This window comes from Suncus etruscus, chromosome 8 (assembly GCF_024139225.1).
Source record: "Suncus etruscus isolate mSunEtr1 chromosome 8, mSunEtr1.pri.cur, whole genome shotgun sequence".
Lineage (NCBI taxonomy): Eukaryota > Metazoa > Chordata > Mammalia > Eulipotyphla > Soricidae > Suncus > Suncus etruscus.
The window spans coordinates 38,649,894-38,663,242 of NC_064855.1; the positions used below are offsets into that span (position 1 = coordinate 38,649,894).

At 38.4% G+C, this 13,349-nt stretch overlaps 1 protein-coding gene across 1 annotated transcript in view; it reads left to right on the forward strand.

The window, feature by feature from the left end:
• Positions 1–13,349, forward strand: part of TNFRSF19 (TNF receptor superfamily member 19) — a 126,807-nt gene that overhangs the window by 26,898 nt on the left and 86,560 nt on the right. Inside the window, exon 3 of the mRNA XM_049778268.1 lies at positions 2,678–2,788. Coding sequence (XP_049634225.1) covers positions 2,678–2,788 — 111 coding nt within the window. The remainder of the gene's footprint in view (positions 1–2,677; positions 2,789–13,349) is intronic.

The window sequence follows — 13,349 nt, forward strand, 5'->3', positions numbered from 1 at the left end:
TGATAGACATTATCCAAGACAGCGGCCTTTTTTCTGCACTCTCACCCACATGCTTCCTGAGGTTTTCAGTATGTATTCATACAGTCTGGACTGTAATTTGGGGCATCTTTATTTAGAGGTGGAATCTGATGTCTTCATCTGAATCAGAATCTCCAACTGGAGATTCTTTTTATAACAACACTAGTTTAGGAAATATTATTTGTGGGGTCAGTGCTCACCTTCTAGGCATAAGGCCATGATTTGCATCCTGAGCACCACTTTGAATGATAAGTTCCATCCTGGAAGTGCTCTATTTGGGATCCTCAGCTTTATGAAAAAGTGTGTGATTCTCAGCACACTGCAACTAAGAATGTGAGTCAGCAACTAAATGTGTGCAAACACTGCGAGGGTAGTCACAAAGTGTGAAAATACTGAAACCATGTATAAGGTCATAATTAAGTGTGTGGCCACTGGTATTAAATGTGTGAGGCCTCAAAATAGTAATAAGAGAAATGGGAGGAGCAGGGAAAGAGCAATATATATTATAATTTAATTTTAAAAATTGAGTCATGAGGTTACAGACAGAGTTAGCTCCAAGAAATACTTGGTATGACCCCAAAATCAAAAACAAATAAGTAAATACATATTTAAATAGAATTTAAAAGGTCCCAACCAAAAATTAAAGTGGGTCTGGGGAATGTTACTAGAGTGGCTACTGAAGATATTGATCATGTTATCATGACCTACAAGTATAAAAATGACTACTTATCTGTAAGACAACTCCTTCCACAAAAAGGTTCCTGGAAAACAAGTAAATAGAAATGGAATGAAATGAATTCTTTCCCACTTTGCATGTGGGCGGCCCAGGATCCATTTCTATCACTATGGAAATCCCTGAACTCTGCCAGTATGGCTCCAGAAACAAACACACAAATGAACTTATTAGAAATACTATCTCTTGGGGCCAGAGAGATAGCACAGTAGTAGGGCATTTGCCTCACATACAGCCAGTCCCGGACAGATGGTGGTTCAAATCCCTGCATCCCAAATGTTCCCCCTTGCCTGCCAGGAGCTATTTCTGAGCTCAAAGCCGGGAGTAACCCCTGAATGCTACCTGGTGTGACTCCAAAACAAAACAAAATAAATAAATAAAAACCAAAAAAGCAGAAATACTATCTCTTTATAAGAGATAAACACATTTATGAGTACACTTTTTTGGAATATGGTGAACTTAGTATTTTTAGATACACTTTCAAATCCATGGAGTTTTCTTTCTTCTCTCTCTCTCTCTCTCTCTCTCTCTCTCTCTCTCTCTCTCTCTCTCTCTCTCTCTCTCTCTCTCTCTCTCTCTCTCTCTCTCTCTCTCTCTCTCTCTCTCTCTCTCTCTCTCTCTCTCTCTCTCTCGATGATTTGGGACCACACCTGGAGGTGCTCAGGGCCTGCTCCTGTGCTCAGCGATTACTCCTGGCAGGGCTCTGGGGACGATATGAAGTGACAGGAATCAAACCAGAGTCAGATGTGTGTAATGCAAACACCCTATCCCTGTTGTACTATATCTCTCACCCTTAACAACTTTTATTTCAGAGTAAGTAATCTTTCCACTCAAGTCTTTATTGTTAGGCCCCACTTACATGGTCACATGGTGATCAGTACGAAAGTTCCTTCTCTCAAAGCACTTAATTGGAAAAAGCCCAGAGGGTTTGATTTTTCTAGTCATTTTGACCATTATTAATAATACTATTGATAACCTTAAAGTCAGGAGTTTTTGACAAATGCCTTCTAAGTAAGTGTAATTCATTAAAAAAATTGAAACTTTTACATCAAATTAGGGTGGCAGAAAATGCCTAATGGGTAAGAATAAAATTCTCTCTCTTCATGATAGTAAGTTATTCCATTTTATTCCGTTCGCCATGCTTGGCTATTTAAATATATTTTGGAAGTCAAAATATGTTTTTTAATGTCTTAATTTTTCAAAGTACAGAAGGGTCTTGGCATGAGTATTCTCAGTTCCCAGATCATTTCTCATTCTGGATACTCAGAAAAGTAGAGAATATGATTAATGCCAAGAGAAAATCCAGGCAGTGACTGCAGAGAACAATCGGACTTACTTACTTGTTAGTTCCACTGTCTTATTGAAAAGTCATTTTTCTTTAAAAGTTAAAATTAAATTGGTCTCACTGAGTTGAGGTCTAACTTGATTATAATGGTTCTGTGAGTAATATTGATATTTTTCTCCCAAAAATAAAAGTAATAGTAGCTTACTATATAATATAATATATAGTTTACTTAAAGGCATTGCTTCTCAATTATTTTCTGACATACCCCCCTAGGAAGAAGAAAACATTTTTCGCACCCCCCGCGACTGTAAATAGTATCTTTATTAAAAAAAACTTTAACCTCAAAAACAAAAATATATAAAATAACTTTAGCTGATTTTTTAATCAGAGGTGATGGCTACAATGAGCACGTTTTGCAATGCATAGCTTTTCAAAGCAGGGTTTGAAGCAGGACACAACAATTCTCAGCTCCAGAGACATAGAGACACATAAACACGGGGCTTAGCTTGTTATGACAGTGTTTGCCAAGATCACACGCCCCCCCCCTTTACGGAGCTTTGTGCCCCCCGCCCTGGGGGGCGCGCCCCACTATTTGAGAACCACTGCTTTAAGGTAACATTTTATAAAACATTTTTTTCTAGGCACGTCAGGGGATCTGTGAAACAGGAGACTGTAGACAACAAGAATTCAGAGATCGTTCTGGAAACTGTGTTCTATGCAAGCAATGTGGACCAGGCATGGAATTGTCTAAGGTAGATGCTAAATGTGTGGTAAAGTTGAACATTTGTGTTCTAAAACATTTTCTTTTCAGCTGGATTTTTATTCTTATTTTCAGCTGGGTCCTTTTTATATTCTAATGAATATTTGGATATTATGGCAGGCTTCTTGGCTTACTATGTCACTCTAACCAAATTATTGCATGATCCCCTTTTCAAAACTGTTGATTCATACACAGGCTGCTTCAGGATGACCATTCTTTTTCCAAGTCAGAGTTTTGAATCTTACTTTGACAAGTGTCTTTGTTAATGGGTGTTAATGAGTGACTGTTTCATTTAGGAGTACTTTATACATATATCACTTTAACCACTATTGCTAAGAAACAGATGTCCTAGCAGGGCATATTTCAGAGTCTTGGATGTTCTTGGAGCCTTTCTTTTTTTGTAGGGGAAGATGTTCAGAGCTCTGCACCCATTTGCTTTATTTTCTGACCTTTTGAAGATGTAACTAGTTGTGGAGAATTGATGTATGGCTTTGTTCTAAAAAAAGCATCAAAGTCTTTCTGTTAGAAAGGGAGAAAATATTTTTCTCTTTATTTAAAGTGACCTGAAAGAGAAGTCCTTCTCTAGAAGAGAAAATTGAGTCTTCATCAATGACCTACAAACAGCAGGAAACAAATAATATGTATTCCACAAGTTATTTTGATAGATAGCCTTGTCTGGTTATTGGGCTTAAAATATGGCCTCAGTATTTTGGGGTTTATATTTGAATGGAAATAGATTGACATTTGAATTCTGTTATCTAGTTAAACTGTAGCATCTTAATTTATTTTTTAATTCCCTGGAGGAACTTGGTCAGATATAAGTTTTACTCTGTAGACTGTAAAAGATTTTACCTATAGATCTATATGCCTGTAGGATCAATGAACAAAATAATTAAAAATATAGTAACAACCAAAAGGAAAATAAATATTTATAATATCCAAAAATTATATCCCTAAATCTCTGTGAAAATTTGAATTTGAATTCACAGAATTACTCAACTTTACTGAGTAAAAATATTTATCAGGAATGGCTCTCTAACTTGATTCTTTGAATCTGGAGAATATAGCCTCAGAATAATTTCTGGAGAATTAGTAGAATAATAGATGAAGATCTTGTCAATTCTATTTCTTGGGTAAAGGTCTTTAGTTGTATCTCAAGCAGTTTTCAATTAAATTGAGTTTGTTGCAAGGAACAGAGGATAGGATCACTGCCAAACCTTCTGGTGTGAGGGATTGCCTGGGTCATCCTGGCCATGCTAAGCCACACACCCAGTAGAACTTTCAAAACTGCACTTTATTGTGCTCGGGAGAACAGTGGTGCTGGAAATCAAACCCAGATTATGCTCCTGCCTAACTGTTGTATATTTCCTAGCCTCTTAACTCGTTCTTATTTCCTTAAATTCATCCTGGGTCCAGAGAGTTAGAACAGGGGTTTAAGCTCTTGCATGCACACTGTGGATCCCATTTAATTCCCAGGCACCATAAAATATCCCCTGATCCCTACCAGGAGTAAGCCCTGAGCACAACCAAGTGTAACCCCACCTAAATATACAAATAAATTCATCTTCTGAGAGGATCTGCTATGAGTTTATGTATTTTATAAATCTCTGTAGATATTAATAAGAAATACTCTTATTAGGTAATAATTTTCCTGAGCAGTGAGAAAGCTGTTTAAAGGAAAGTAATCTAATTCTGCCTCTATATTTATTAATATTTTTGTTTTAATATGCATTAATATTGTTTTCTCTAGTAAGTCAGTCTCTTTCTGAGAGAACTTCCTGGAGTTCTCTGAGCATTGGCAGGTGGCCTGATAGTTCCCAGCATCATGAAGTTGGAACAGCCTCATGGTTTGGGGCCAGAGCATTCACATAGCAGAGTAGCCAGGAATTGCGAAGAGTGGCTGCACACACTTTCTGAGCATTTCTTGAGAGCACCTGCTCTCAAACCAAAAGAAAATGACAAAAGAAAGATGACAGTTTAAAAAGAAAAATAAAAGCTTAGACGATGACACTATAGAGAAAGAAGATTCTTAGGATACATTCAGATGCCCAAATGGTATACTTGTCTATTCCATGTTCTCTGTTTTCTGAGGTCAGGCAAGCATGTTTTCTACCTGTGCCTCATTCTCTGACACTAGACCCATCCCTCTAAATAGATGTGATCCCTTTTTTGGCTGATTACACTGAAATCAGATGAATATTTCAAACAGCAAATAGATTCAATTGGTTCATTATGATTCATTATAATATGGGATGCCAGGTATTGAACCTGGATCAACCACATGTAAAGCAAGTGCCCTATCTTCTGTACTATCTTTTCAACTCTATACTTCTACTTTTTAATTTATTTTACAATCTATTATTGTTTATGTAACATGGTTATAATCCTGTATGGTTTTAATGTACAGATCCTGCACCTTCACAACCATCAGGTTTTTTTTTTATTTTATTATAGATCAAAGATGCAAAGAAAGAGGACAAAGTAAAGTTACAGTGGGAAGACAATCACCCATAAACAGAATTCTCAAAAGAAATCCCCTTGCTGATACCTTAATTTTGAACTTTCAGCCAAAGAAAATTAAGAAAAATAAAACAAAACCCATGCACAATTACTTTGTCTCTTAAGTCCCCAGATTGTAGTACATTATAACATTTCTTAGCAGTACACAAAGTGATCTAAAGCTACAAAATGTATGCAACTTCTTTAACATTGAAGGCATAGTATTTTTTTTACAGTCCCATGCACATTCATATTAGTTTAAGTTAACCTCAAAAGTTTTAGTGTTTTTTTTTTTTAAGGATTAGAGTCAAAGGAGCACAGTAAAAGCAGTGTTAGAGTGGCAATTGTTGTTTACATAGGCCCAGCAAAATATGGAGGACATGGAAAGGAAAAGCTTTGGCCTAAATACAAGGAGACCCTAACCCTGAAATTTTCTGGCATAAGACCAACTCTAAGCTCCAGGCATACTAGGTTGTCCAACCCAAGTCATTGTTTGTAGAGTCAATACATTTTAATGTTTCACACAGTCACTGTTGTTGGTGTCAGGTTTCTGTAGTTAAAGATCCTGGAATCTGCATATTCTACATCAAAGTCAGGGTGATGTGGAGTGTCCTTTAGTTTCACCTCACAATTAGAGGGCATTGCAGAGAGCCCTGTCCAGAAAGTAGGTCATTGTTGTTGTTAAGTCTTCTCACTGTTAAGGGAAGTATCTTTTGAGAAGGTCAATGTCAGAGCAGCGGTAGGGTCTTCCCTGGAAGAGGATTGCTTCCAGGTGATGTTATAGACAACCTTGGTTTTTTCGTAGATGGCTTCCCTGATTCAGGGGTGAATGGAGAATGCTCATTCTTCTGAGGCCTGAGCCAGGTCATTATGTCAATGTTCAGGGTGTAAGGTCCCATTGCATTACAAGATTTGTGTGTTCCTGTCTTTATTAGATAAGAACTTGTTTGTATGTATAGTATTTTTCCATTTCTAATGTGCCTATGCAAAAGAGGAACTATGCCACGTGGCATTATTGGTGCATATAGGGGCCACTAGAACAAGTCTAACAATCCCCCATGACTAGGTTCAAACATAAATATTAAACTGAGGAACTCTTTTACCAGAATTCCTTATTAAACAGCTCACAAAGAGAAGAACAGACAAAAAGTGGGGAAAATCGTCACTGTATAAGAGAATATTTAGTACGAGTTATAGCTGTTAAGGAAATACATATAAAATATTCAAAAGACATATACGTGTCCCTTTTATGTCTTTTGAAATAGTTGGGGGTATTAAATCCAATGCACCACTTTGGTCTGTGATGTGGCCTGTGCAGTACTAAAGTTAAAAAGGGTAATTGTAGGGTAATGATGGTTGGGGGTGAGAGAGTGAAGGAATAAAAATGAGCTTGTATGGTGTAAGAAAGGGCAGAATACAAGATAGACATTCTGCATATGCAAAACATACCATAATCATAGGGAATACTATTAATGTATACTTGTTTTGAAAATGGAGAGTGGTGAGAAGTTGCCAGTGACTGCATTAGCGCAACCCAGCAACTCCCAGCATCCCCCAAGCTAGAAACCCACCTTTCTGGCCTCCTGGACTGACACCCAGGGAAGGCCTGGAGACCGGGGTAAGATGAGGGGGGTGGCTGGGCACCTGCCAAGGATTTCAGCATTCCCAAGTTAGGGAAAAGGCATTTGGCCTGGAGTCTCCTCAAACCCATGCTGGCTAGAGCTAGCCTCCAGATCAAAAGAGGATTTGGTAAAGAACCGGAAGCCAGGCATCTGCCCACCCTCCTCCCTGTACCCTTGCCCCCCCTCTTGCTGGGGGAGGGGTGGGGGAAGCCTGGTGGCCCCTTTAAGAGAGTCCTCCTGGGCCCGGAGAGATAGCACTGCGGCGTTTGCCTTGCAAGCAGCCGATCCAGGACCAAAGGTGGTTGGTTCGAATCCCGGTGTCCCATATGGTCCCCCGTGCCTGCCAGGAGCTATTTCTGAGCAGACAGCCAGGAGTAACCCCTGAGCAACGCCGGGTGTGGCCCAAAAACAAAAACAAACAAAGAGAGTCCTCCTGGTACCCACCTTTCTGGCCGCCTGGGAAGGCCTGAAGACTGGGGGAAGATGAGGGGGAGAGTTGGGGGCCTGCCAAGTCTTCCAGCATACCCAAGCTAGGGAGAAGGTCTCCCAAAACCCCATGCTGGCTAGAGCTAGCCTCCAGATTAAGAAAGCACAACCATCAGTTTTTAAGACTCTCCACCACTGTCATATTTCACTTCTAATACATTTCTTCCTTCTCACTATTTCCTCAACTAATCTCAGTTTTGTAATCAAATGCAAACATTTTGTCACTGTTCAATATCTAAAGCCACTCTGCTTGGCAAATTCAACCTTCTTTCATCAAGATTCAATCATGGAGAATGACATAAACAAACGTAAAAGGAGTCAAATACACATGAACTGTCCAAACTTTAGGGTCTCCTGGTTAGCCATGTGTGAGTACAAAGACTGACCTTTTTTTTTTCTTTTTTTTTTTTTGTCAATACAATATCATCTCTCCACCTGAGTTTCTAATATGTGAACTATTGTTTAAGTTGACAAAGACATTAAGGATATTAGTAACACATTAAAATTCAATGGTAATTTAAGAACAAAGACTGGAGTCTTTTACTTTGATTTCATAGTCAATCAATAGACACTCTTTGGTGGGGAGGAGTATTTGGCTAAACCCCATGATGCTCCAGGGCTACTCCTAGCTATGTGCTCAGAAATTGCTCCTGGCTTGGGGCACCATATGGGATGCCGGGGATACAACCCAGGTCCGTCCTGGGTCAGCTATGTGCAAAGCAAATGCCCTACCACTGTGCTATTGCTCGGCCCCTCAATAGGTACTCTTGAACTATAGCATAAGTTTGCAACTGTTTCCCATTATATTTTTGCCTATGTTGCCCTCTACATCTAGAAGACCTTAAAACACTCTTTTGTTTAATTTTGGTCCACACTGAGAAATGCTCAGTAATCACTCCTGGTGGTGCTCAAAGCATTTTATTGGGTTTTGGGATCAAACCCATGTTGGGTGCATGCAAGGCAAGCTTTCTACCTTCTGCTATTGTTCAGGCTCCTTTAAAGATGTTTTAATCTATTCTGGATACGTTTTTGCTTGTCCTGTACAATCTATTTGTTTTTTTCCTAGATGCACTTTTGTTGCCCATTTATATTCTAAACCTATTCAGATTTTCCCCAGGGGACTATCCTGACCTTAGTGTTATGTTTTTGTTAGGTGGTCTATCTCTCACAGTTCAATACTGTCTATTCCCATTTTGGTCTCACTGTATACTATAAAGGAATAAGATTTTTGACATTTATCCATCTCTATTCTGAATATGATAAAGAGTAAATATTTTTAAAATTATAAAAGGTAGAAAGGTTAAATAAAGATTAAAAATAAAAAGGTTTACTCAAATTAGTGATCTCTATAATAAAGTTTTCTCTACCTTTAAGGATTTTATAAAAAGGACATTTTGGACTAGAGCAATAGTAGAGTGGATAGGTTGTGCTTGCCTTGCATGTGGCCAGTCCAGGTTTGATCCCCAGCACCCCATATGCTCCTTCAAAGGCCTTCCAAGATTGATTCCTGAGCACAAAACTAGGAGTAAGCTCTGAACAGGTAATGCACTGCCAGGTGTGGCACCAAAATAAAAAAAATGAAGTAAAACAGTATGTTTTCCCAGACATAAGAGCTTTCATATACCTGTATTCTAGCATTACTAACTTGTGTGTTTTTACTGTACTAAACACAACTTCTGTCCATTTTCTACTATATCTCTCTAAAATGAAAAACTCTGGGTCATGAGTTTCTTTGAACTACACATACATATCTGTGTCTTAAAACTAAAGCTTGGAAAGACTTTAGTTAAGCAGTATAGTTAAAATTTCCATCTGTGGTTTTATTACTTCTAATTATTATTTTCTTTGGAAGGTTTTCAATTCCACTTTTTCCTTAAGGTGTCAGGACTCACTGGCCCATTGTTAGATCTATACCACTTAAAACATGTAGTTGGGGTTTGCCAGTGCTTCTGGAACGGAATTCCTAAAGACTACATGTACTGGAACACACCTGTGGTATGTAGTCAGTGCTTCCCCCACCTCTTCACACTTCCATTTAATTATTCAGTAATAACAAGTCCACACAAAAGCCCCATATTTGGTAATCGCAGGGTCATTTATGTTGATTGATGCGTTTCCATTTTTCTAGCCATTTTGAAAATATGTACTTTAATCTTTCTTCTTGAGTGCTTTGAGTTTTATTCCCCTGAAAGTTGTATCTTGACACAATAAATTTGCCTCAATTGCGAGAGAGATAGTGCAGTGGTAAAGTGCTTATCTTGCATGCAGCTAACCGGTTTAATTCCCAGAACAACATATTATCCCTGGAGTCTTCCCATCAGGAGTGATCTTTGAGTACAGAGCCAGCAAGTAAGATCTGAAAACCACTAGACATGGCCACAAAAGCCAAATAATCAAGACAAAATGAATATGCATTATGACAGTTGTTTTTCTATCACGCATATCATGTAACCAAAAGAGGTGATGTTAGCTGACACTATACAAGCCAGGTATCACATGACCACGCACTAGATCAGAAACAATATGACTTAAGTAGAGAGGAAAACTGCTCCTATTTTATATGTGGGAACACTAAGGCAGAGATGTTACTTGACTACTTCTGAGTCTTTCTTTTCACAAAGCCAGTATTCATCTGTGTCTCAGAAACTGTCAGTTATTGTAGTTATCAATCACTTGAAAGTTGGTGATATTATTGAGGATCAAGAACACATAAATGGGGCTGGAGAGATAGCACAGCAGTAGGGCGTTTGCCTTGCACGCGGTCAACCCAGGACGAACTCTGGTTCAATTTCTGGCATCCCATATGGTCCCCTGAGCCTGCCAGGAGCAATTTCAGAGTGCAGAGCCAGGAGCAACTCCTGAGCACAGCTGGGTGTGACCAAAAAACAAAAAACCACATAAATTTTTTAAATTAAACTTTCTTGCAATGCTACTCCAGATAATGAACTTTTTCAGAAATTCTTGTTTGGAATCAGTTTTCTAAGAGATGTACATATTGTTTTTCACCTAAAATATGCCCTGTGTCCTTTTGTAGACTCCTTCAACTCCTGAAGGTGCACCCCCATCCTGGCTGCTGTTTGAAGACATGCTCTTGATCAGTTTCTAAGGTGCCTAAACCCCTGGGAGCCTTTAGTGCCTTCTTTCCCCAGGAGGCACCTCTGTGTCCCTTCAACTTTTCCATTTTTAAATATGCATCTTGGTTTCAGGCCCCATCCATGAAGGCCATGGGTCTCATCAATTCTTATTTCAGTTCTTTTACTATAACTCAGTGAAATAAGTCAATATCCCATTTCTTTGGGGAAACTGTCACAGGGGGCTAAACCATTGGGAGTTAGTTTTTGAGGTTCTTTTTTTTTCTCACTGAACTGAATTATTTTTTCTGTCCTTTCCACTACTAGGAAGAGAACAAATGACCCCTTTTTGGGCCAGAGCGGTGGCACAAGCAGTAGGGCGTTTGCCTTGTATGTGCCAACCTAGGACAGACCTTGGTTCGATCCCCCGGTGTCTCATATGGTCCTCCAAGCCATTTCTAATTTCTGAGCTCATAGCCAGGAGTAACCCCTAAGCATCACCAGATGTGGCCCAAAAAACAAAATAAATAAATAAATAAATAAATAAAAATTACCCCTTTTTCTTATTTCTGAGGCAAACTGTACCTTATTTACCTTGTTCTTTTGGTTCTTAAGGATAGGTGGAATTATAATCATAAATATATGTTGGAGTATCATACAGCCATTCTGCCAATGTTGAAATGGCATTGGGTGAGAAAGAAAGATTTTTATTTTCCTGTAGTGCCACATTCAATTCCTTGTTGTTATTGTCTAGAATGTACCCAGTTATTGCCCTTTTTCCTCACCAAGAATTAATGCCAACAATGTGCTTTTAACATGATCACCTCCCAGCAGTAAATCAGAAAACTAGTTTTTGCATGAACCACTTGAAACAGACTTCAAGTCTCTGGCACGGTTTTCAAAGCCAATTTTTCTAACCAATTATTGGGATGACTTTAGCTAATGCTAAAAAAATTAATTCTTGTAAATAACAACATACTTCTCATTTGGGTCCAAGTCTAACTTTCTATTTTTAAAGCTGTTTACTTAAAAAAAGTTTCATCCTTTTGAAGAGTCACACAAGAAAAAATTAATGTAATTTGCAAACCTAAAAAAGATTCATTTCGGCCATTTAATTACAGTGTTGCTTACTTTATTTATGTTTAATTATACTTAATCAAGCCCAGTGATGTTGTCAAATATTAGCAGGCTCTAGCTTGTCATTTTTCTTTAAAAAGAAAAAGGCAACTCATGATTTTCATAAACTAAAAGTCTGGGCTGGGGTATTAAGGAATTAAAAGCTGATTTCTTAACATTAGCCACATAAATCTAATTTGTCATTTCTCCTTGTGTACCCTAGAGTTTTCTCCACAATAACATAGACTCTGTTCAAATTAAAATTTTTAAAGTTTAAAGAATCAAAGTTTATAACTTGATGGTTGTATAAATAAATAGTGTGTTAGTCCTGAGCTTCTTGAGATGTGTTTGCTAGACAATTGCTGGTCTGTGAACCTCTCCCTTGTGGTCTGGGAAGCTGCTACTACCTAGAAAACGAAGGTAGGATTCACTGGTGTTTTGTTAAGTGTTGGATTTGCAGAGGAAAAAGGAGTACAGGACATCTAAATACTGTTTACTTTGAGTCATTTTGCTACTAGAATGCCAACAACTGTGGGTTCAAAATGATTGGGTCAAATGAGACTGTGGTCACTGCCCCAGCCTGACATCTGGGGAAGAGGCTTTCTCTGGCCCTGGTACCCAGGTAAGAAAAAAACACTCAACTCCCACCCACCCCCAGCTCTGCTTTTCTACCCCAGCCTGACCCTTAACCCCTGGCCTCCACTACCATGCTTCCCATCCCCACCCTGAAGGTTAGTTTGATTGCACAAAAAGAGACCTCTACCATGGCCTTTAGAGGAATTTTGATCCCTGAAAAATTAAGAGCAGCAATATCAGCAATAAGTCCTAAGAAGTATGGCATTGGGAAAGTTTGTCCATCCAAGCAAAAAATACTTATCACCCATCAGGCTGTGGTGTGTTGTGAATGAAAATTTAATTTGTTAAAGATGTTGGGTATTGTGGGGACCTTCAGGATAGGTGTGGGAACCACTATACTGTGACTTTTTTAGTGAGACAGGATTAGTCATAGGCAAGTGAGGCTTTATAGTCAAGGAGCAAGATGGTGGTCATTGTATGGAAAGTGTCTGAGAGGAAATATCAGGAGTGAGGATTCTGAGTAAACTCACATAACTAGCTTCTTAACATCTTTACTGAAAATAGTTCAAGTGATCATACTTCACTAGGTTAGGGGAAAGGCATGAGAGACTCATTTTAATATAGTAAACAAGTGTTCAGATTAAATGGAACTAACTGGTTTTAGCAAGAAAGTGAAAATATGAGCCCAAGGTAAGATTCAGGAGTCAGACTTCAGTTTGATCAAGTAAAGTATCTTTGTCAGTGGCAGGTGTGTAAACCTGCCAGATTTTTATAAAAAAAGATTCCCGGATAGTAAGAATTTTCCCCTTTTTGTTTAATTTTTACAAGTAAGAAGGAAAATACTTTAATTTTTTAACTTTCTTCTCAGCTAATTAATCAAAGCGTAGTCTGCAGGACTCAGAGAAGTCCCAAGTATTTCCTTAAAGTTTTTAAGATCACATTTTTGAAAAGAAAGATAGCTAATACAATTATTTTAAAGCCTAAATGCATTCCTACTATGGATACTAATGGCCCAATTTTCTCCATAATAACAAAACACAAATACCTAAATTTAAAATCCAGACAGATGACAGAATGACTTCTCCCATTCTCTTTTTCCATCTCTCTGTCCTACTCACTACCCCATGCCCCCGTGGATGCATTTAAGCATATGTGTCATGTAATGAAATGATGAGAGGGAAAA